This window comes from Capsicum annuum, chromosome 1 (genome assembly GCF_002878395.1).
Source record: "Capsicum annuum cultivar UCD-10X-F1 chromosome 1, UCD10Xv1.1, whole genome shotgun sequence".
In the NCBI taxonomy this organism is placed as follows: domain Eukaryota; kingdom Viridiplantae; phylum Streptophyta; class Magnoliopsida; order Solanales; family Solanaceae; genus Capsicum; species Capsicum annuum.
Window position 1 is genome coordinate 152,825,255 of NC_061111.1, and position 24,790 is coordinate 152,850,044.

Sequence of the window (24,790 nt, forward strand, 5' to 3'; positions counted from 1 at the left end):
ACATAGATATTTTGTCAAACACCTAGGATACATAAATCTTATACATGAGAATGAGCAATGTATGAATATCATGACTACCACATTCAACACCAAAATTCAAAGATTAAACATGGGGGTTACATACACCAATATGCATTCTAGTTAATTCACATGATACTCAAATTATTCTTGACTTGAAATCCACACAACATCACATACATGAATATAGTTTCATTCAAGAATGTAAATCATAAATCTAAGTATTTGAAAAAGGATTCTTGAACTCCAAGGGTGGAAGAAACCCAAGGATGAACACCTAAATATACCTTGATTGATGAATTCTTGGAAGTTATTGAGGGATTTCTTGTAAATTGAACTTGAATGTTAAAGGGGCTAGGGTTTGTTCTTGAAGGGAATGCTTTTGATTTTTGAGAGAATTGTGATGAATGAAGAAAAATGCTGTTTTGGGACCTAAATCCCGTGTTAAAGTGAGGGAAAAAGATTGAAATACCCCTCTGGACTCAGGATTTAATGAGCTGAAAAATACCCAGTGACATGATAGGCGACGCGCCATGTCGATGATATTGATGTGATTACTGACGCATCGCATCGATGGTGAAGAAGTGATAGCCAACAACGTGTCCTGATCGCATTGGTTTACTATTTTGGTCATCCAAACGTGACTCAAAAGATGTTCGACAATTCCAAAACTCACTCGAGATGACCTATAGATAACCCTAATCACGAATCAATTTAAAAATTAAAAATCTAAGATTGGAAAGATCATAAATAATACCATTGAAATATCGAGGACAAAAATGAGACTAAGTGTCAACACTTAGCTGAAATTTTTTTCTAGGTCTAGGACCTCTTTTGGCATGCTATAAAGGATTGAAATGGGTTAGGACTTTACGGGGTCTTACATTAAAAGTCACTGATAATTAAAAAAAAACTAGATTTTCTTTCCACCAACTCAAATAATTCATAACACGATAACAAAATAAAATATTATTCCATTATAACGACATAAAATGGTCGCTGACATAGCGACATAAACAATCTTTGACATGAGTATTAGTCGACACAATAATGATATAAATTATTGCGAGATTTATATTATAGCAACACAAAATGATTATTGACATAATTACCGTGACCTCTTAGTCACTTAACGAACTAGTCTATCAGCGAAAGGTCGTTAGTAATTAAAGAAAGCAATGATAACTAGATTTTTTTCACTTCAAATTCTCAAATCATTGGCATAACGACGTAAAATGATTATTGTCTATCTATTTTTGATTAATTACGTCATACTTTTTTATTCCGCATGATTTCTAACCATAAATGCGGGACTGCTGTATGGACTCCTGCTTCTCCTTATTAATTTGAGATTAAGGAATTGTTGTATCTGATTCTTAAATTCACTTTTATGTTCTTCATTGTAAAGCATGAGTTTAACTCTCTAATTATACTGGGATCTTTAAGAATCAAAACTGTCTTTTCATGACTATTGTCATCTTCTGATACTCTTTTAAACCAATTGTTTACCTTTCCAGTAAAGGTGTTAATTGCAATTAAATATTTTTCGTCATTGGTATAATTTAATCTTTTTCCCATGATGAAAAATAATTCTAGATTTTTAGCCCATAAATCTAGAAACTCTCCTGGTTCTCTTTTACAATCTTGATCTAAAAACTGAGAGATCTAGCATCTCCTATTGGAAGTCTATTAGGCATGTATTTGGGCTTATTGTTGTTATGATATTGACTATTATAGTCTTTTTTTCTTTGGATTTAGGTAAGAAATTACCCTTTTGCATAGGCTCTGTAGAAGAGCTTCCTTCTTCTTTAGGACTCCTAAAGTTTTCTTGTGGTCCTCCTGTATCTCCTCTATTCATAAAACATGGTAATCTTGATCTTTTAGATCAAGTTCTTCTAATGCATAAACTAATTTGTCTATGTCATTCATTTGATTCTCCTATTTTATTTTTTGAACTAGAACCTTCCTCTAGTTTGGAACTAGGATTTTCTTCTATTTTAGGAGTAGATTTCTCCTCTATTTCCTCCCTTAGTTTCTTTTATAGAAATCTAGATATAATCTTTTCATCAAGACTTCCCTTTGGATATGTACCTTTGTTAGAGAAGTTAGGAGCGAAAATTTCTCTCCTAATTTTCTTTCCTTATTCTTTATCGAAGGCACCAACCCTTTCGATAAGGTTATTTACCCTTATAGGTGAACTATCTTTAATAAGCTTGATTTTCTTTTCTATTTGATTGATTTTAGCGACTAGATGCCTTTGCATGTCCATAAGGTCGTCAAGTTTTTGTAAAATTTCGTTATAACTCATAGCGAGTTAATATAGATTATGCTTGAGCTTATTCTCATAGTGAAAAATTTCAAGCTCGAATGGTAATAAACTATAAAGAGCTAAATAAAAATTGTGTTTTTGATGAATATTTTATTTCTAATAAAAACAATCTTATTAACCTTGCTAAAGAAAAAACCTACTTTTCAAAATTTGACTGTAAGAGTGGATTTTGGAAAATTAAACTATCAGAGGAATCAATCCCTCTAACAACATTTAGCACTCCTAATGCACATTATGAATGGTTGGTAATCCATTTGGATTAAAAAATGCGCCCCAAATCTTCCAAATAAAAATGGATAAAATATTCTCAATTTTTTTTTAATTATCTACATAGACGATATTTTGGTATGCTCAGAAAACTACCAAGAACATTTAGCACATGTCAAAGAATTTTTAAAAATTTGTGTTAAAAATAAAATTGTTTTAAGTCAAAAAAGGCTGAAATAAACCAAAATGTAATAGAATTTCTTGGAATGATTATTTCAAAAAATAAAATAGAGTTACAGATTCATATTTCGAAGAAAATAATAGAATTTTCTAATAAACGAACAACGGAACAAGAGATACCAAATTTCTTGGCTGTTTAAACTATGAGGTTGAATTCATCCCAGATCTTGCAAAGAAAAGAGATCCTTTGCAAAAATTAATTAGGAAGTCAAATCGTCTAGGATGGACCAATGAACATACTCTTTGTGTTTAAAATCTAAAAGAAAAATGTGCTAAGCTTCCAAAGCTTAGACTACCTGAACCAGAAGGCACTTTAATTTTACAAACAGATGTCTCCGACTATCATTGGGGAGCATTATTACAAATAAATTTAAATGAAATCTGCAGATACACCAGTGAAACTTTTAACGAAGCAAAAGTTAATTATTCCACAAATGAAAAGGAATTACTAGCGGTAATAAAAGGAATACGAAAGTTTTCAGCATTTTTATTACTAAAACCATTTGTTGTAAAAACAGATAACACACAAATATCAGGTTTGATATTTAATAAATTACCTTCCGAGCCACAATATAGAAGGTTACACAGATGACAGGTATTGTTATATTCTATCTTTTTTTAAATAGAAAATATTAAAGGATCTGACAATGTTTTTGCAAATTTTCTTTCAAGAAACGTCCAATATGGACAATAGAACACAAGTGTTGGTCAACAAGATATTTCAAAGAATGAATGGCACTGAAGAAGCCATAAATGAAAAAAATAATATGTTATTTAACATTCGTGATGAACTATCAGGCTTGTCTTAAAAGGCGAGAAAATTACAATATGAACTAAATCATCTTAACACTGATCAAGCTGAAAATATCACAGGATTTCAACTTCTCTGTGAACATCTGGCTACCAGACCTAAGAGATCAAAAGTCCCTAACAAAGTGGCAGGAGATGTCCCACTAGCACCTAGTGCCAAAAACATCTCAATGGTAAGCCCGGATATGCCAATGGCTGAGTCTTCGGACCTAGCTAAAAGCCGAGCACAGGGAAAACTCCCTATAGAAACAACATCCGTGAAAACTGAAAAAACTTCTAATAAGTCAGAAAAAAGGACTAACTCTTCTGTAGCAAAAAGATTTGCTTCTTTTCAAGTCAGAAAAATTCACCCAAAAGAGGAAGAATACATGACATTCACAAAAAAATTTACAATCTACCAAGTGAGAGTGGAGAGATTTTTGGAATTTTAGGAACAAAAAGTTTGTATCCAGGAATTTCAGTATTCCCAGGTGGAAGTCTTGGCTTCACAGCTAAATTATTTGAATTCGGATATCTGGATCGAGTCTATACTAATTCAGATTTATCTGAATTAATGAAATTACTAAACCAATTGACAAGTTCAATAAGAAACTATATTGAAGGACATGAAGTCTATTGCAGATTTTACAGCATATCCATGGAGTTTCAAGACAAAAAAATATTTTTTCTAACGATTAATTACATCTCGGTGAAAAAATTAAAGACTTTCAATATTAGCGCAACAGGCGTATATATATATATATATATATATATATTGTGCATAATTTTGATAATCATAAATAAAGAAAATAATCTACCGACTACCGCCACTTAATATTCAAATCAAATAATATAACAAAATTGCAACGTTAATCGGCATGCTTAATCATTAGCTTTTTTAAAAATTTCTATGGCCTCGCGAATTAGTTAGGCAATGTTTTGAACTTGAAATCGTCGATAGTTCCTAGATAATAAAACAATAAAAAACAATCAACTAATGAGGTAAAAAACGTGTGCTTCTGAGCAAATTTTGGGGGCTTTCCCACTCAACTGATTTTGTATTTTTTTAAGCAAGTCACTCTATGCAACATATGTGTGACTAATTGCACAAATCATATTTACCTTTTCTTTTTTTTTTTCTTTTAAAATAAAATAAAAAGTAATTAATTACTTACCCAATTTTGGCATATAATGCATTTTTTTAATACGTAATTAATTATATCCAATATTTGTTGCATCCTCAAACAACTTAAGGGTCCATTTAGTTTAATACTTAAGTATTGAAACTGATTTTTTTTAAAAAGAAAAGAAAGAGAGCCAATTCAAAGAAAAAAAAGAAAGAAGGAAAATAACAATTTATTGTCATTAAAATGTTTATATGCACTCAAGAGTTGACATAAGGTTTAATAACGTTTACCTGTTACTCATGTTATTCCTTTTAAATAAATATAAAATAAAAATTTACTTTTTGTTTTATATTTTTTTATCTTATTAGTGATAATAACTTCCAAAAAAACAGGTTGGATTATGTGAGTTTGAAATGAGTAGTTATCAGCTATATGTAAATACTGCTTAGTATTTAATGGGGTGCTACTCAAGGCGATATTATTCATAAGAGCAATTATTAGGCAAGTAGTAAAAAGTGTAGTAGCTCCAATTAATACAAAACTCTTTCTCTTATCTTTAATCTATATCTATAATCTATTATCGATATCTATAATTTATATAATATATTAAAAGTGTCAAAGACTTCAAAAATATTATTTAAACTTTTTGCCTTTCATTAAAAGTTTTGACAATACACAAAATTATCTTTTCACCTTTTTCTATTATTTTTATGATATTAAATATTGACTATAATAGACATATTAAAAATTATGTCTGAAAAACTTCCAAAGATAGGAACAAAAACCTTTTCCAACTACAACTTGCTTTGATCCAAGAAAAAAAAAAAACATCCACAAAATATTGACCAAAAAAAACACCTTTTTTCCACAATCAAGAAAGGTCAAACGTCCAAAAAAAAAAAAAGAAAGGATCCAAAAATAGACAAAAAAAATAAACCTTCTCCAACTACAATTCACTTGATCCATAATTTTAAGATTCAGTAATTATATTATTATTCTTATGATATTAAATTTTGATTATAATAAACATATTAAAAAATTATATGAAAATGGATTAAATTTTTTTTTTTTCAACTAAAATAGATTTGGTCCAAAAAATTGGACAAAAAATTTGGGATGCTGCATTTGATTATTATAAGTTTTCCTTCTCTAATTGCCTATTATTTCATGAATTTTATGTTGGTTCTTTTTATTTTTCTTGACATTTTCCATAATTATTATGTCAATCTGACCCTAAAACAGAAGTGGTAGAAGGCACCGGAGAAGCATGAGATCTTGAAATTTTTTCATAAGGATTTTCCATATTAATTTTTAACCTTAAGGTTAGTGAGTTTAATTTTTAAGTATACTTAACAATTGTCTACTGGAAGTAGTAAGTTCAAGACTATGAAGTAGGCAATGAACTTGGCTCATCGAGTATGTCATTCTCTTCAAGAAGGACGATAATAGTTCGCCTCTTTTACTCTTAACGTGTTCTTATTAAGAGAAATAGATCGATAAGGCTGCTGCTCACTATATATGTTTTGAGATATCTTATTAAGGGTGAAGAGACTTCGATCATTCCACTACAACCCATATCTATTTGCTACTTATAAATTTGTCAATGGTCCAGAGACTCGATACCAAATATGACAAATGTTTTTTATGTCATGCATATGAATTATGATAGAGATTAGGTAAAAAATGTTTGATTAGGTATTTTTTCTCTAGAAATAATTTTTTTTAAGTCTAAAATTTGTTATCTATCTTTTTCGGCTAAAATTTTACTTGCTTAGAAATCTTGCTTTCTGTATTATAATTTTTTACCTCATTGTTAATTTATTACAAGTAATTGTGTTATATTACTATGCTTAAATTAATGTAGTTCGTTATTTTCTTAATATTTAAAATTCTGAAATTAACTAAAGTAAAAAATAACTACATTAAATTTTAACTTTAAATAATCAAAGATTAGACGTGCGAAACACGGACGGTTATTACTAGTTCCTCAAAAATGATGAAACTTAAGGCCAATTTTTGGTGTGTCATGTACTTCAGTTCTAGATTTCATTTGTTTCTTTATTCAAGTTGTTACTATCTTTTTAATAGAACTTTTTGCTTGTAAGCTGCAATTAATTTCTAGATTTTATTTACTTCAAGAATGTTAGTGCTAGAAATGGATTTTTGCAGGGGACATACTAGCTTCCATGGTTCTACTTTAGTGATATTCAAATTTTTTGCAAGTTTACTCGGTAACTTTCAGATTTCTCTGGCGCTATAATCATTTTATAAGAAGACAAAAATAAAATTAATTGAATTGCATTTCATGGAATAAAAATATATCCAAATTTTTTCGTTATGCCTAGGAAAATTAATTGAGTTGCAATTCATGGAATGAAAATGTATCCAAAATTTTTAGTTATGCCTTGATTTACTTGATTCACATGCACACACCCAAACATAAACACATATACACACACATAAATAGATGCTTTTCTTTTTCCATAGCTATAAAATTAAAAGTTCATCATTAATAATGAGGTTTTATCAAAAGATCATAACATATATGTGTTACTTAGCAATGAATTGAAATTCAAATTTTGAGCTAATTCATATTTTTCTAATACTCTATATGTTTTCAAGATTAAACTGTTAGCCCATATGTTATTGGGCCTTTAGTTTATGGACCTTTAGGTTATTGGCTATGTATATATATAGCCTACTTTTGTTTTAGTTAGTTTTCATGCTTTTCAGATTATATTGTAAACCTTAGCCTTTCTTTCTTTCAATAAAGTTCAATTAACATGGTATCAAAGCTAGTTTGATCCATGTCCTTTGATTTGTTGGTTGAAGATTTTGTAGCAGGCACCTACTGCGCGGATCGAACTCCGCGGTGAGTTCGCTGGGGGGTACGGGGGGCAGCGCGCCCCCGTCCGGGGTTCGGGGCGGAGCCCCGAATTTTTGAGGTGCTGCTGTATTCGTTTGCTGTCTGGTATTGTTCGTCTTTCGTTCTTTTGCTTGCTGCCATTGTTGTTCGTTCGGAATTGTTCAACCTAGGGTTTTGCATCTTTTTGTTTTTTTGAATTGTTTGTGTGTTGCTGTGTTTACAATGACTGGAAAGGATGATTCTCTCCAGTCCATTAGTACTCAATTAGATGGTAAGAACTATGCCTATTGGAGTTATGTCATGAAGAATTTTCTTCGTGGGAAGAATATGTGGGGTTATATCACTGGAGTAAAACTAAGACCTATCGATGATAAAACTGAAAATTTTTATTTGTTGGTGGACTTATGGGAAACTAATAACTCCAAGATTATCACTTGGATCAACAATTCTGTAACTCAGTCAATTGGTATGCAATTGGCTAAGTATGACACAGCAAAGGAGGTCTGGGATCATTTGGAAAGACTGTACACTCAGTCTAATTTTGCTAAGCAGTACCAGTTGGAGTATGATATCCGTGCTCTTCAACAGCATGATCTCAGTATTCAAGATTTTTATGCTGCCATGTCGGATTTGTGGGATCAATTGGCACTTACTGAATCTGCAGAGTTAAAAGGTTTTGGGCCGTACATTGCTAGACGGGAAGAGCAACGCTTGGTTCAGTTTTTGATGGCACTACGTTCTGACTTTGAGGGCCTACGTGGAACAATCCTTCATCGATCTCCCCTCCCTACTGTTGATTCTGTGGTTCATGAACTGATTGCAGAGGAGACTCATATCAAGTCTCAAGTGGATAAAGGGTCTACAGTAACTACTACTCCTGTCGTGTTTGCTGCTTCAACTGATCAGTCTAGGCCACCACGTACTCAGACTCGACAATCTCCTAACGTTGCATTTGATGAGTGTGCATTCTGCAAACAGAAAAATCATTGGAAGGCTCAGTGTCCGTTGTTACTTAACAAGGTCAAACAGCCTCAATCTGGGCAGCAACAGAAATATGGGCAGCAAAAGTCTCCGTCACGCTCCTCTGGTGCTCCTCCATGGTCATCTCGTCCTCCACAGTTCGCTGCTGCTGCACCATCTGTAGATGTTGAGTCTGTTAGCACTATGCCACCTTCTGCGTTGGATCCCCAGGTTTTCGAACAGTTCAGACAGTTCTTCGTTTCTAATCCTACGGCCATGTCAGCATCTATGTCTCATTCGGGTTCAGTTTCTTCTAGTACCTCAGGTATTCCTTCCTCCTTGTGGATATTGGATTCTGGTGCGTCTCATCACATGTCCCCTCATTTGTCATCGTTTGGTTCTTTGTCACCCATTTCACCAATCTCTGTTATGTCCGCGAGTGCTGTACCTATGTCAGTCGAGGGTGTTGGTTCTGTTACTACCCCTCACATTGTCCTCTCTGATGTTTATTACATTCCCAAACTTGCTTTAAATCTTGTTTCGGTCAGTCAGTTGTGTAAGGCTGGTAATTGGGTGTTTTTTTCTGATTCTGTTTGTGTTATACAGGACCAACACACTCAGAGGGTGATTGGGACCGGCCATAGGTTGGGGGAACTCTATGTCTTGGAGAATCTCAAAGTGTCTGCAGTTGCTGCCTCTAGCATAGATTTATCTTCTTTTCGTTTGAGTCCTTTGTCTTCTCAGTTTTACCTTTGGCATTCCAGATTAGGACATGTGTCAGTTTCACGTTTACATTTTTTGGTCTCTAGTGGTGCTTTGGGTCATGTGAACACTAGTGATATTTCAGATTGTAGTGGTTGTAAACTGGCAAAATTTTCTGCCTTACCGTTTAATAAAAGTGTGTCTTATTCTGTTGCTCCTTTTGATATTATTCATTCTGATGTATGGGGACCAGCGCCAGTATCCACTAAGGGTGGATCGACCTATTATGTTTCGTTTATAGATGACTATACTCGTTATACCTGGGTGTATCTTATGAAACGCAGATCTGATTTCTTTGGCATTTACAACAACTTTAGAGCCCTTGTTAAAACACAACATTCGGCTGTGATAAAGTGTTTCAGGTGTGACTTAGGGGGTGAATATACCTCTAATGACTTCACTTAGTTACTTGCCTCTGATGGTACTATACACCAGTCATCGTGTACCGACACTCCTGAGCAGAACGGTCTAGCAGAAAGAAAACATCGTCATATTGTTGAGACAGCACGCTCTTTACTTTTGTCTGCAGAGGTTCCTAGTATTTTTTGGGGAGAAGCAGTCCTAACTGCTGTATATGTGATTAATCGTATTCCTACTGCATTGACTTCAGGGATGTCTCCGTTTGAGAAACTATATGGTCACCCGCCGAATTATTCTGCATTATGAGTTTTTGGATGTACTTGCTTTGTTCTTCGTCCTCATGTTGAACGAAATAAGTTAGGGTCAAAATCAGCTATATGTGTGTTTTTGGGGTATGGTATTGGACAAAAAGGATATCGTTGCTATGATCCTGTAAGTCAGAAATTATATGTTTCACGACATGTCACTTTTTTGGAACATATTCCTTTTTATTCCATTCCAGCTAAAACCCATGATGTGACAAAGTCAGATATTCGGCTTATTGATCCCTTTGGGATTGACATAGAGGTTCCAGTTCCGGATCCATCCATGCCTTCTGGTGTGCCACCTGATAGTGCTTCAGCCTCGCCTGTGCCTGAGTCTGCTCCTTCGACTGTTGAGACTGGAGACCCACCACCTCTGAGGAGGTCTACTCGACCTTGTAAGTCCACCAAACTGCCAGATTTTTCCTATTCTACATATTCAGCCTCATTTGCTTCCTTTATTGCAAACATACATCATTTGTCTGAACCTGAGTCGTATAGAGAGGCTGTGTCTGATCCTCTTTGGCAGAATGCTATGGCTGAGGAACTTGCTGCTCTTCATCATACACATACATGGGATTTGGTTACTCTCCCACCTGGTAAGCATGCGATTGGTTGTCGATGGGTGTATAAGATAAAAACAAAATCTGATGGGTCTGTTGAGCGATACAAGGCAAGACTTGTGGCAAAAGGGTACTCACAACAATATGGTATGGATTATGAGGAGACTTTTTCCCCCGTAGCAAAGATGACGACTGTTCGCACTATGATTGCTGTTGCATCCGTTCGACAGTGGAAGATATTTCAGATGGATGTCAAGAATGCTTTTCTGAATGGTGATCTCCACGAGGAAGTTTATATGACTCCTCCCCCAGGTATTGACCACCAGCCAGGTGAAGTTTGTCGGCTTCGAAAAGCTTTATACGGTCTCAAACAAGCCCCTCGTGCTTGGTTTGAGAAATTCTCCACTGTTATTACTTCCCTTGGATTTGTCCCGAGTAACCATGATTCAGCATTGTTTGTTAGATGTACAAGTGCAGGGCGAATTCTATTGTCCTTATATGTAGATGATATGATTATTACTGGTGATGATGATAGTGGTATTGAGTTATTGAAGCATGATTTGGCTCATCGATTTGCAATGAAGGACTTGGGCTTGCTGCGTTATTTTCTGGGTATTGAGGTGGCTCAGTCTAAGAAAGGGTATCTTCTTTCTCAGACTAAGTATATATCTGACTTGTTTACACGGGCGCGTCTTTCTGACAACAGGACTGTAGATACTCCCCTTGAAACCAATGCACGTTACTCTCCTAGTGATGGTGTTCCATTATCAGATCCGAGTCTTTATCGGACTATTGTGGGTAGTTTGGTTTATCTTACGGTTACTCGTCCAGATATAGCACATGCAGTTCATGTTGTTAGCCAGTTTGTTACTGCTCCTACTTCTGTTCACTGGGGAGCTGTACTTCGTATTCTAAGGTATCTTCGTGGCACTCAGTTTCAGAATCTCTTGTTTCCCTCGACGTCATCTCTCGAGTTGCGAGCCTATAGTGATGCTGATTGGGATGGAGATCGCAATGATCGTAAATCCACCACTGGTTTTTGTGTGTTTCTTGGAGACTCTTTAATCTCGTGGAAGAGCAAGAAACAAGATGTTGTCTCTAGATCTTCCACGGAGGCTGAGTATCGTGCTATGGCTGTGACCACATGTGAGATTATTTGGTTACGTTGGCTTCTTGCAGATATGGGGGTTCACATTTCTATGCCTACTCCCCTGCATTGTGATAACAAAAGTGCGGTACAAATTGCAAAGAATTCTGTCTTCCATGAGCGTACGAAGCACATTGAGATTGATTGTCACTTCACCCGTCATCATTTACAGCTCGGGACCATATCGCTTCCTTTTGTTCCATCGTCTTTGCAGATTGCTGACCTTTTTACGAAGGCTCAGTCGGCGTCTCGATTTCGTTTTTTGTGTGACAAACTCTCAATGCTTATTGTTGTTGCATTGTGAGTTTGAGGGGGGATGTTAGCCCATATGTTATTGGGCCTTTAGTTTATGGACCTTTAGGTTATTGGCTATGTATATATATAGCCTACTTTTGTTTTAGTTAGTTTTCATGCTTTTCAGATTATATTGTAAACCTTAGCCTTTCTTTCTTTCAATAAAGTTCTATTAACATAAACCCTAATGAATGTTAATCTGTCATTGTTCAGCCTTCGACATCTAGATTCATTGATCAAAATTGTGTGTCTCTCTATATAGCGTTTTGGTAATCAAGTCTTTCTATGCTTGTTCAAAGTGATTTTAATTTAGCGTTTTTTCATTTAAAATTTCTTATAATCTTAATCTTAGTAGCTTAGTTAGTGAATACATAAATCTATATATCTTGATAGTAAAAATTCGATTCTCTACCTTGTAATTTCCTCACCGTTACCTCTGTCCCCAAGCTTTTTAAAAAAAAATCATTTTTGTACACTAAAATAAACTCATCGCCCAGGTGAATCTTATATATATACTAAAAGCACGTGCCCCGCACGTATAACATTTGATTATTCAAAATTAAATGTTTTATCTGTTGCGGAGATTTTTAAAGAAGTGTAAAACGTCCAAATCACTTTTCAAAAATCCTTCACACTTTAATAGAATAATGTAAACATAAACATATATTTTAGTGTAAGCACATATATATTTTACCACCAGAAGTTTCATTGTCATGCAATACTTTTTTTCCTTGCTGCTAGAGGTTAAGAGAGACACACCAATTTTAACCATATTTGTGGCACAATTATTTTTTCCTATATTTAAAATCTTTTCTTGTTTTTTAAAGTCATATCTTTATAAAATCATTGATTATATTCTTATTACGTACTTCAAACTTTTTAAAACCTGGTACTTCTTAAATTTTTCTTATTCTAACGCTTTTATATTTGTTTCTAGATTTGTCAAATCTTCTTAAAATCAAATTTTATTGATTTAAAATTCTTAAACTAATGAAAAATGTAATAGTTGTCATTAATTCTGATGGCTTCTAATAAGGAAAAGTTTTTTGATAAATATATTTAATTGTTTTTCAACTCTTAAATATTAGAAAAAAATAGTGAAAAAAATGATTTTGTCTAAAACAAAGACTTTTAATGAACGACAAAAAGTTCAAACCATATTTCTAAGAATCTTCACACTTTTAATATATTATAGATATAGATATAGATTATATATAGAGAGAGAGAGAGAAAGAGAGAGAGAGAAAGAGAGAGAGAGAGATTGAAATTTAGGTTGTGTGCGCTATAGACGAACACCTTTTTCAATTTCTTTTAATGTTTGGTCACTAAATAAATTCAGAAAACATCACTTTTCTATAAAAATAAATACTTAAAAAATGAAGATAATGATTTCAGTAGGAAAAAATCAAATCCACAAGTAATCTACAAGTGACATTTTGCTTCGATTGCCCCTTCTCCATCCTCCAATGCCCCCTCCCCTATAGCTCCCATTCCCACCATCCCACACACCTTGCCCTCCACCCCATCATGTTTTGTGTACCAAACACAAAAAAGAATATTATTTTTCTAGAAAAATATTTTTTTTGGCATCCAACACACCATGCAAGTCATGAGTTTTTCTTTATTTCTTTTGGTTGCATTTTTGTTCTGTTACCGTTGTATATCATGATCCTAAACTTATATATATAAATTTATTTTACAGATCTAAGAATGAATTGTCATATAACTTCATGAAAAATTCAGATGAGCAAAAGTGAACACTTACAAACCAATACATAAATGCTAAAGTGAATGTGAGGAGCAAAGGGGTTTTAGATGCGTTTAAGGTAAGATCGCGTATAGCACTTGAGAAAGAAATTGCTACAGCAAGGGAAATGTTGTTGAGAAATAGGGATTTTACAAGCTAGGGCTGCCCATGGTTTCATTTGCTCTATTCATCCATGTATTTTGGCCACCACCGAAACATTGCCAGTATCAAATGAAGCTATGTTTGCCAATTGTCGTACGCATGGCTTTGCATCCTACCTTGAACATGAAGAGATTGAACAATCTGAGTACTATACTCACGTAGAGATTCGTTATCTAAAATACTAAATTATTCCCAAGTACGTATGCCTAACCTCTCTGTCTGCTTTGATACTATGTTTAAGTCGTTTAACTAATTATGTTTTGAACAGGTATATAGATTGGGAGTTGGAACTTCATGAACATACGATTCATGTCCTAATATGCTTAGGAGAGCACAATGGGAGGCGTTGAGGGCTGGGTATCTAGTGTGCATTGAAGAGAGGTGCAAAAGGTGCAACAAAAGCCTGAGGGTCAAAGACATTTGCATGCACCTGTATGAATTTTTTTTCCTTCATTAAAAGACCCTACATAGATAAAGTCATTTTTTTCACTTATTTCCTTAATTATTAATTAATTATCTTTATAATATTGTCTCCTAAATTGTGAAAAATTAAAAGACTCCTAAAATATATTACAGGAAAAATTTTTGAAGACCAAAATTTAATTGAATTCAAAGTATGAATCGTATTAGGACCCCTATATTATAACCAAGTAATAAATCCTATGATTACGAGGTTTTATTTTGCTCAAAAATTGTTATAAGAAAAAATTTACGATATTTTTTCCTAAATTATTTTCCTTTTGTATAGTTACAACTTTATTACCAAAACTAATAATAGTTATAACCCAAACAAAAAAGGTACCACAATGTTTTTCAACTATGTAATATAATATATTTATTAAATAAAATAACACAAGAAATCACATCATTTTGTGAACTTATTGGACAACTAACTAAAGGAGTTTTCTTTTCCTTATAAAATTCAAACACGCTATTCACTTTTAGTTCTAGGACTCTTCTTGTTCCCCCTCATAAATTTACGTGTTTCTTATCATATTTTTCCACTCTCAAATTTTTTCACTTTCAATTCTTTGCACCAAGAAAAATCTGAGAAGTACCCAATTTTTAAAAATTTGTACCCAATTTTTACAAATTTAAATAAGTAGTCAAATATTTTCTAAAGATTTAACTTTAAAAATAAGAAAAAAAATTTAATATAGAAAAAAAATAACCATACCACAAATATGATTCAAATTGATGTGTCTCTCTTAGCCTCTAGCAGTAAGGAAAGGAGGTACTGCATGACATATGCAAAAGTGATGATCCATTAACCACTTAAAACTTCTAGTGAAAAAATATATATATGTGCTTACGGTAAAATATATGTTATGTTTACATTATTATATTAAAGTGAGAACTTTTTGCACTTCGTTAAAAAGCTTCGCAATAGACAAAATCGTCTAATTTTAAGTAAACAAAGATTACACGTGCGAGACACGTGTGCTTAAACTAGTCCCATAAAATAATGCATTCACCAAGCATCACATGCTATCCTTTCTTGTATTTTTGTATAATTCTAAAGACGTGTTATAATACCCCGAACATTTCTAGCTCATTCCAACCCTTAGCATGTACTTGTAACACTTAGAAGCTGTAAAATAGCTTATTTCGGGTAAGTTTTAGGATTTTTGAACGGGGATTGAACCGCATTTGAATTGGCAAACTAGTAGCTCACTGCGATTAGGCCGCGTCGCGGTGAGTATCGTGATGAGCATGTCATCGCGTCGTGATGAAGGCCATTTTGACATTTGTCAATTTTCAGAGAGTCACCACGGTTGCACCACGTTACGGTGAACCCTAAAACAACAATTGTCACGATCCAGAGAGTCACCGCGATTCCACCGCGTTGCGGTGGGTATCGCGATGGTCCACTCACCGCATCGCAGTGAGGCCTTAATCGACATTCCAGTTGCGGGATTTTAAATCCTAAGGGCAATCTTGTCTTTTATCAAGCCCCCAAACCGTGTAAACAGAAGATTAATCTTGAAATTAAGCAACATATGCTCATTGTTCATCAAATTTCTCTCCATTAAAACCCTAGCTCTCAAATACAAGATTAAATATTAAGAAATCTCGCCATCAATCCTGTCAAATTTATTAACCCAGGTATATAAGATGTCTATCCATGGGTTCCTTCCACCCATGGAGTCCAAGTATCCGGTTTAAATTGCAAAAATTGTGATCCTTTCAAGTTATTTTGTTTTAGATTATGATTTCACCTATGAATCTCCATGAACTATGATTTTACACCATGTATAAATGAAATTATTGTTGTTATTCAATTCTCCACGTTTTAATATTGTTATTCAATTCTCCACGTTTTAATGTTGTCATTCATTGGATTAAATCATGATTTAGTGCTATTCATGTTGAATTCATGCTATTACTACAAGTCCCATAACATTTCCATGATTTGAATAAACTATGAACTACAAGTGTTTGATAAAATGCCTACAAGAGTGAAGATTTGATAGAGGCTTGCATGTTATGTCCTTTAAGCTTAAGTATCATGTTAGCTATTTTTGCTTTTGAGTCCTGGGGGTACTGAATACTCAAAAATCATAGTTGTTTACTTAGTCTCGTCTCAGTATCTTCAGGATAACTTCAGAATATATTATGAGCATTACTAGATCAGTCAGTTAAACTCAGAACAGTTTAGCATCCAGTGTCATTCAGTTGGGAGTAGGACTTAGCACCAAGCGAGTGCAGAGATAACGGCTTCCCCGTCAAATAGGCAGAGTCATTAGTAGCAGTCCCTATACTCTAGAACTACGTAGCCAGCGTAGGATATGAGAAGTCACCTGTCAGTTTAGGCTTGACTATCTCTCAGGGGTCACCCGTTAGATTAGGCTTGACACCCTTAGTCCTTCGAGACCATACAGTATACCAGTTTAGTGAATCCATATAGCCAGCGTTAGTACCTGTGGCACGGTACTAACACCCTTCCAACTGGTGTTACAGGTTGGACCTTGATTAGCTCAGATCGTGGTATGTCGGTTAGATGATACCTCCCACAGTATCAACTATAGTTTCAGTCTAATAATCAGTTCAGATACTCAATCTCATTATTGGTTGACCAAAGCTTACAGATATCAGTTATTTTAGTATTTCAGTTTATAGATTTTATTTAGTTCATGTTACATGCTTGGTCATACTTCCTCAGTATTTACAGATTTCATATATTCTTAGTAACTCTAGATTTCATGCATTCTATTCAATAACATATGTTATACATACCTATTCAGATGATTATTTACCCATGTTCATAAAACCATGCATATTAGCTTACCTCATTTAGCATACCAGTACATTCAAAGTACTGATTGCATACTTTTTCATTAGCGCTATGATGTATCATATAATTGGTTCGGACGTCCAGTTCCTAGATCGCGCTTAGACTTCTCAAGCTCACAGCAGTAGCAGTGGTGAGTCTTCATATTTCGAGGATAGATTATTTTATTTCATGCTTTCAGTTTAGTAGTTAGTTGAGGGCCTGTCCCATCAACTCATATTCAGTTAAGTTTAGAGGCTTTCGGACATGACATTTAGTTATTCAGTTTATCAGTATTTTATCAGATTCAAATAGTTATTTTTATTCAGATTCATGTTTCAGTACTGGTTCAGTTGATAAAACTTTATGACTAGTCAGTTGTTCTTTCGCATTTATTATGTTATTATTCAGTGCTCACAGCAGCTACCAGCTCATGGATTAGCTTGTGGTCCCTCGGGACTATAAGCACCGTGTGACACCCAGGGTGTACTCTCGGGGCGTTACACGTGTACTTTCTATTAACAAAAACATATGTACTATTTGTCTATCCTTTATTGTACTTTCGTATAATTGTGAAGACATAAACTTTCTTTTAACAAAAGATATGTGATCTTTTGGTGAAAAAGAAAAATAGTAAAAAAAATTTCATGAAAAATTAGGTTTATTATTTGTTTGATATGCAATTTTTCTTTTCACAATTATATGCTATACAATAGTAAGGGATAAACGTGCAAGAACGTTCCCAGAGTCTAGTATAATATATATATATATATATATATATATATATTGTATCTTTATTGTATAGAATACATACCAGTATAAAATATATATTAAATTTGTATCAGTGTTGTATAAAACTACCAACAAATAGATAGAAAATAAAATTAAAATTCAATAGCCATTTTTGTGTCAATAATTCATCCGAATAATTGCTATTTATATCCTTTTTCCTAAAAATCTCCCGATACTTTATTCTTACCTGAGAAGGGAACTTGTCCAAGCTAAAGCCGGCAGTGTTGTGATCTATGACTTACTAATTGCGGGAAGATGTTCAGTGTTCACTTGTCCAAGCTACATCCGGTAGTGTTGTGATCTATGACTTACTAATTGCGGAAAGATGTTCAGTGTTCACTTGTCTATCTAACGATATAAACTAAAAATTAGAAATAGATCTGCCCTATTTCTAAAACTTTTATGCAGGTTACCACTAATTTGGGGGAAGTACTTGTATGTAACTACCAACTTTTTAATGAAATATATGAATTATGTATTTCTATATGATTTAACTATTTTACCCCTCTCAATAGTTGAATTATGGTATTTCTTGGGTGTGAGGGTGATCGGTACGGTTTCTAATGCATTTTGGTACCATTTATGCAATATTGTGGTTTTTGAAAGCTTCGAGAGCCTTATTTTGGACTTATGTGGATATCTTTTAATCCGTGCAACGGATGTGCCAACAGCTTTGAAATATCAATTTTATACTAGGTAGACCTTTGGTTCGGGCCCCGATGAACCCGAGCTCATTTAGACCTTTTGGTCGAAAAGTTGGAAAAATTAGAGATATAATCCACATTTGATCGAAACAACCTCAGATGAAAAATCTGACTTCGTCAGCAGATCCGGAATGCCAATTTTAGGGTGGTAACATGTCTGGTGTGATTTTATGACTTTTAAATCTCATTTCGACCTTCGAGTTGGAAAATTATGATTTTGAATTTCAGGGGTCAATTTTGTGAAAATAATATTTTTTTTCAAAAATCTCATATCTCCATTGAGTCCAGAGCGTTAAATTTAGTGTAATTTCATAGTTTGTTTGCATATAGCGGATTCCAAACAAATTTGGGGCACACTATCGAAGACCGAGTTGGACTTTAAAAGAAAAAAAAACAGTTTTTCCTTCCGCTAGTGCCGAAAATCTGCACTAATATAGGAGTTTTTGGGCCAATTTTACTCATTTATACTCTAAAATAGTGTGAGAGCTTAAAAGTGAAGTTTTTGGGGGATTGGGAAGCTAGATTAACATCTATTTTCTTGATTTTATTACGCATTTAGGGTAAGAATTCACCTTTTTCTTAGTAATTTCTTGATTAATTTTTAAAAATCCCAAAAATCTTAGGGCTTGATTCTTAACCCCAATTTCACTCCTTTTCACTTGAATTATATTTTTAGCTTATAATTACTAGTTTTTCATCAATTTAATCTTCAAAACAACTCCGATTCTTGATTTTAACTCGAATTTCAAAGATTTTATCCAGTAAAGCTTAAAAATAATTTTTCTTCAATTTAAACCTCATTTTTTACTCGACTTGACTTGGGTTTCTAACTGTAGGTTCCTAAAAAAGTGGGAAACACATTTTAAAAGTAAAGTTCCAATTTTGCCCTTCTTTTTTAAAAATTCGTTCCGGAGGTCCGGTTTAACCCCGAATTAAAAGTAGTCAATATGAGTGTCGTTGAATTTTTTTTATGCATAGATTCCATATTTTATATTTTTAGTGGAGTTTGGGATCATTCGTAGAAAGTAAGGTCATGAGTTCAAAGTGTAGTAGATCGATTTCGGCATTCGAGGTAGGTTTTGACTTAACTCTTTCAGACTGAGTTGAGTAGTAAATGATGGTACAAAATGGATGTTAATGGTGAGAACTAATCATGAAAAATATCCATCTATGTTTTGTGCCCGTGTGGGGACCTATATGTTATGTAATTATCAAAATTGAGATATTATGTGATGTGTGTGACTGTGTAGAGTCCTATGCGATGTTGATAGCCCTGAATATATGTTAATAATTGTATTGTGTTGTTGAAATGCCTAATATGGTATCATTGATGTATTGTGATATATTCATACTTGTTGGTGTATAAGGCATGTGAAAATTCATGGATGAAATGAAAATAATAAGTGGATATTGACTCACATGGTTGTGAAAATGTATCATTATGGTAGGTTGTGAAAATATATCATGTAGCTGGTTATGAAAATACTCATTGTGATTGGTTGTGAGCATTACATCCTCATATCATATTCATTCTAAAACATTGTTACCACCGTGGCAACACTTAAGTAACAGTGGCAACACCTTTTTTAAAACCCTCTCCGAGGGATATGCCGGGAGAAGATATTGTAACACCTTATAAAACCCTTTTCAAGGGATGTTTCAGAAAGGAGATATGCGATATTTGGATTGTATACGGGTTAATAAACCCCTCATGGGTCTTACGTCAGAAAGCTTTAGTTTCGTGGGTGTATATGTGGATTGAGCAACGATCCCGGAGGTTATGCGATGATCTTATTCATCATTATCATCATCCTCATCATATACATTGTACTTACTTTATTGTGTTTATGTTGTGTTGTATTGCAATATTGACTTGTCATCTATGAATTTGTCTTACCTTCTTTTACTTGTATTTGATGATCTTGTATCTACATGTTGTCTCTTGTTCTACTTATATGTGACATAATGCATACTTGTGTACTATCTTGGTGTGTTTTTGTAATATATGCGATATATTAGAACTGTTAGTACAAGTGGTGTGGGCTACTGTTGTGGGACTTTTCTGAATGCAAGTGACGTGCCCTTAGTGTGTATTTTGTATGCTTTATTTTCTACTTTGCTTGGTGAGCCTTTGATACCTATTGAATACAAGTGGACCATACTCACTCCTACTTCATCCTTTCAATACAGCTTTAGGTTCCGATGCGACTCAGACTAGTTGATTTCGAGCGCCTTCAGATTTCTCAAGGTAGCAATTCGATATTCATACGTTCGGAGTTCACCTCTGTCTTTCTAAATTAGTTATGTTTTTATTATAGTTCGAAGATAGATATTTTTCTTTCTAGTTATTTTTCTGATGTATTTGACTCCAGAATTATATTAGTAGTTCTTATACTGTTGACATCAGATTTGGGAGTTATGGCTGCGTGTTTTGATTTTATTCTTTTCGCTTTTATTATTTCTTTGTGGTTTGGCTTCATTCTAGAAGTCTTACCTTGGAGGTATTTTTGTGTTTTTCCCATTGTGTATTAGTTTGGGTGATATACTTACATGTCAAGATTTGTCGCGACTAGTGCCATCATGACCCTTGTATTTTTGGATCGTGACATTGTATTTACATAACGAAAATAATTTTTAAATCTATTTTTCTTTGTTTCTATCCAGTGTTCGATATCCGTAGTGGAGACCGACTAATCTAAATTCGTGTCTGGTAGACCCATTCGGGGATAGAGCTTCCTACCAGAGATTTTTTCATACCCAGGACTTGAACTCGAGACCTATTTCACAACTATTCATTATTTTCATAGTCATTGTCGTATTTTTAGTATTACTAATAAAATTACATTCTGATTATCAAAATTACTGCTATAATTTTACACCTTTTTCTAACAATCTCTTAGCGCCACTTTATTTTTTATATTTTTGGCCACTCAGAGTAAACCTTTACATTAATAATCAAAGAACCTCAAAAAACAATAAGTACAAGTAAGGTGGGCTAGGTCTTACCTACAAATCTTAATGAGGTTAAACTCTACTAATACTAGCAAGTATGTAAGAAATAAGAACTTTGAAAGAATCAAATGCTCTATGATCATCACAGTGTTTATAACACACTCTAAGATGATATTAAAAATGAGACTATTAATAAAATAATAAAATAAAAGAAGGAGGAAAGTAGAGTGGAGCTCCGTCATCTTTGTACTTGAGACAAATTAAAAAAATTATCGCCCTATATCAATTTGATTCTTCTCCTTATCTCCTTCCTGAAACCTGTTGAAAAGTTCTTGAAAATATATCAAGTCTTCTCATGTTTGTTAGACCTTGTTGATGTAGTTGAACCTCGTTTCCTGTTGCTTTGCCGTTCTTAATGGTAGTTACCTAGAGATAAATTTCTCAAACACTTTATCATCCCAACTATGATCTTGACCATGAGTTTTGTTTTATTTTTGCATTTTCTGCTTCTTTATTGTATAGGAGAGATATCAGCAATCACTTTATACTTGTTCTACTAAATACATACAAATAATTTGTGCTTATTTAAAAAGAAGCAAAAAAATTATATTTGCATATTAGGAAAAAATGAAAGAAAAAATCATATCTCAAATGAAGATAAGGATAAAAATTATCAATATTTGTCATTCAAACTATATGATACATTTTGTATAGAGCGAAACCTAACGGCGGTAGCTCATGCAACTTCACTAAAACTTGAGTATTTTCCGATCGATATAGCCACTACTTCCAGTGGGAGCAAGCCACCGGAGGGATCTAAGACACAGATCACAGAGAGTGACATTAACTACAAATATAATGCTCCTAAATATTTTGTTCTTTTAAAACCTAAAGTACACGTGCATGAGAATGTTAGGGTTACTCCTAAGCCGGTAGTAATGATGCATGGGGTACAAAGCATGATAATTCAAGAGAATTTACAATGTGCAGTTGTGGGTAAATTCTCACACAGTAAACCAACTATTAATGAATTGAGAAAGATGATTCCAAATCAGTGTGGGATCAAGAGAGATTGCACAATTGACGTAGTGGGTGAGAGGCACATATTGATAAGGTTGAATCAACTGGAAGATTACGTTAAGTTGCTATCAACCATTGCATGCTATCTCAAGGCTAATGGCAGATTATGGCAAATGAGAACACTTAAATGGGATCCGTGGTTTGAGCCTGATATTGAAACTACGATTGGTGTTGCTTGGATCCTTTTACCTAATTTACCTCCTAATTTCTTTGCAAAGAAGGCTATTTTTTCAATTGCTTCAATAGTAGGTAAACCTTTATCACTTGACATGGCTACTAAAAACCATACAAGACCGAGTTGTGCATGAGTAAAGATTGAGGTGGATTTGGTAGCTAAACTACCCCATAGGGTGAAGTTTAATGAGGAAAATGATGTCACAGGGGAAGTAAAATTAAAATGGATTCATATTCAGTATGATCACTAGCCAAAATATTGCAAGGAATGTAGTCTACAGGAACATGATGAGGATTCGTATTGGAATATTCATCTAGAATTATTTAAGTAGGAACAAAACAAAAGGGTAGAAAAAGCTTCTGAGGAGAAGGAGGTCAATGCAGAGAGGAAGAAGGGAGGAGCAGATGCAGTAAAGGATAATAGTCATTGTGGAAAATGAGAAAGAATAAATATAAGAAATATAAATTTGGTCACATTATAGGAGAGGTTCAAAAAGAGGTTGAAATCCAGACTTCAAATGCATTTTATGCCTTAGAACATGGAGGAGTATAAGGGCAACAAATAATTAGTAAAGCAGTAGTACAGGAAAGTACAAAGGACTAGGTCAATAAAAGAGTTGGAAAATATGCAAAGGAGTCGTAGCAGAACAAGTTCCTAATGAAGGAGTTACCACTGATCCAAATCAGAAGGATAGTAGTACCAAAGAACAGATAGAAGATAGGGAGCAGCAACAACAAGTACAAGAAGAAGTTGATCACAATAAAGAATAGGAGAAACACTAGACAAAGAAAGTTAGTCAAGAGCTAGTTGAGCAACAGAATGAGACAAAAGAGCTTATGGTATTACAAGAAGGAGAAAAGAGGAAGAAACAAATAATATTGAAGGATATCATGCCTTTGGCAATTGAAGCAGGGAATATGATGGATAATGTGAATAAAAAGTAGGAAGATATGGATGATGCAGACTTAGGTGATAATATTGACAATGCATCAATTGGTAGAGACTTATCACCAAAGAAGGTGGATTCTATTAAAGCTAAACAAGGGAGAAATAAAAAGAAAGGAAGGAGAACAAATACAACAGATGTGGTAAATTCAATAAGGATAAGAAGCAACATTTTTAAATATATGTCCAAATGAATGCATTAATCTGGAACATTAGATCTGTAAACACATATAAAGCATTTACAAGAATAATAACTATGCACAGGAGATATCATTTTGGTTTCATTAGTATTATGGAACTATTTCAGGAGAATCATAACGTAGAATATTATAAAATAAAACTGGGGATACAGCATGTAATAGCAAACACTTCAAGAAAAATTTGGGTATTCATGGACTCAAATTTGACTTGTAGTGTAGTTTATGATGAAGAACAACAAATTACTATCAAGGTGGAGAACCAACAAGCTGGAGTAACAGTGATGGTGAATTTAGTGTATGCTAAGTGCAATCAAACTGATAGGTTAAGATTGTGAGAAGCTTTGGAAGAAATAACAAATACTATGTAGGATCCTTGGTTGGTGGAAGGTGACTTTAATGTCATAAGAAGTGATAAGGATAAACTGGGAGGCCTGCCAGTCACTTTTGGGGAAACAGAAGATTTCAATCAGCGCATAAACATTTGTAATTTAGAGAAAACAGGATTCAAGGGTAGAAAATTCACTTGGTGGAATAGCAGAATAGACAGTAACTGTATTTTTAAAAGGTTGGATAGAGTCATTGTCAATGAGAAATAGCAAGGATTATTTCCAGTTACTGACATAATTTGGTTAGAAGTGGTTCGAATTATGCACCTCTATTGTTGCAATGCAACACAATACAATAGCAGTTGGTAAAGTCATTTAGGTTTCTCAACTTTGGCTGAGGGAGGAATATTGCTTAGAGGTTATCAGGAAAAATTAAAAGGACATAGCAGGGAATCCTTTCAGTATATTTCAT

The 24,790-nt window shown here is 33.9% G+C and overlaps 1 protein-coding gene across 1 annotated transcript; it reads left to right on the plus strand.

Moving 5' to 3' along the window:
• Positions 1-10,777: 10,777 nt before the first annotated feature.
• On the plus strand, positions 10,778-11,806 carry LOC124887988 (uncharacterized mitochondrial protein AtMg00810-like; the record flags this gene model as incomplete). Its single annotated transcript, XM_047398033.1, has 1 exon — positions 10,778-11,806. A coding segment is annotated over one exon (1,029 nt), but the record flags the coding sequence as incomplete, so codon positions are not given.
• Between the last annotated feature and the right edge of the window lie 12,984 nt (positions 11,807-24,790).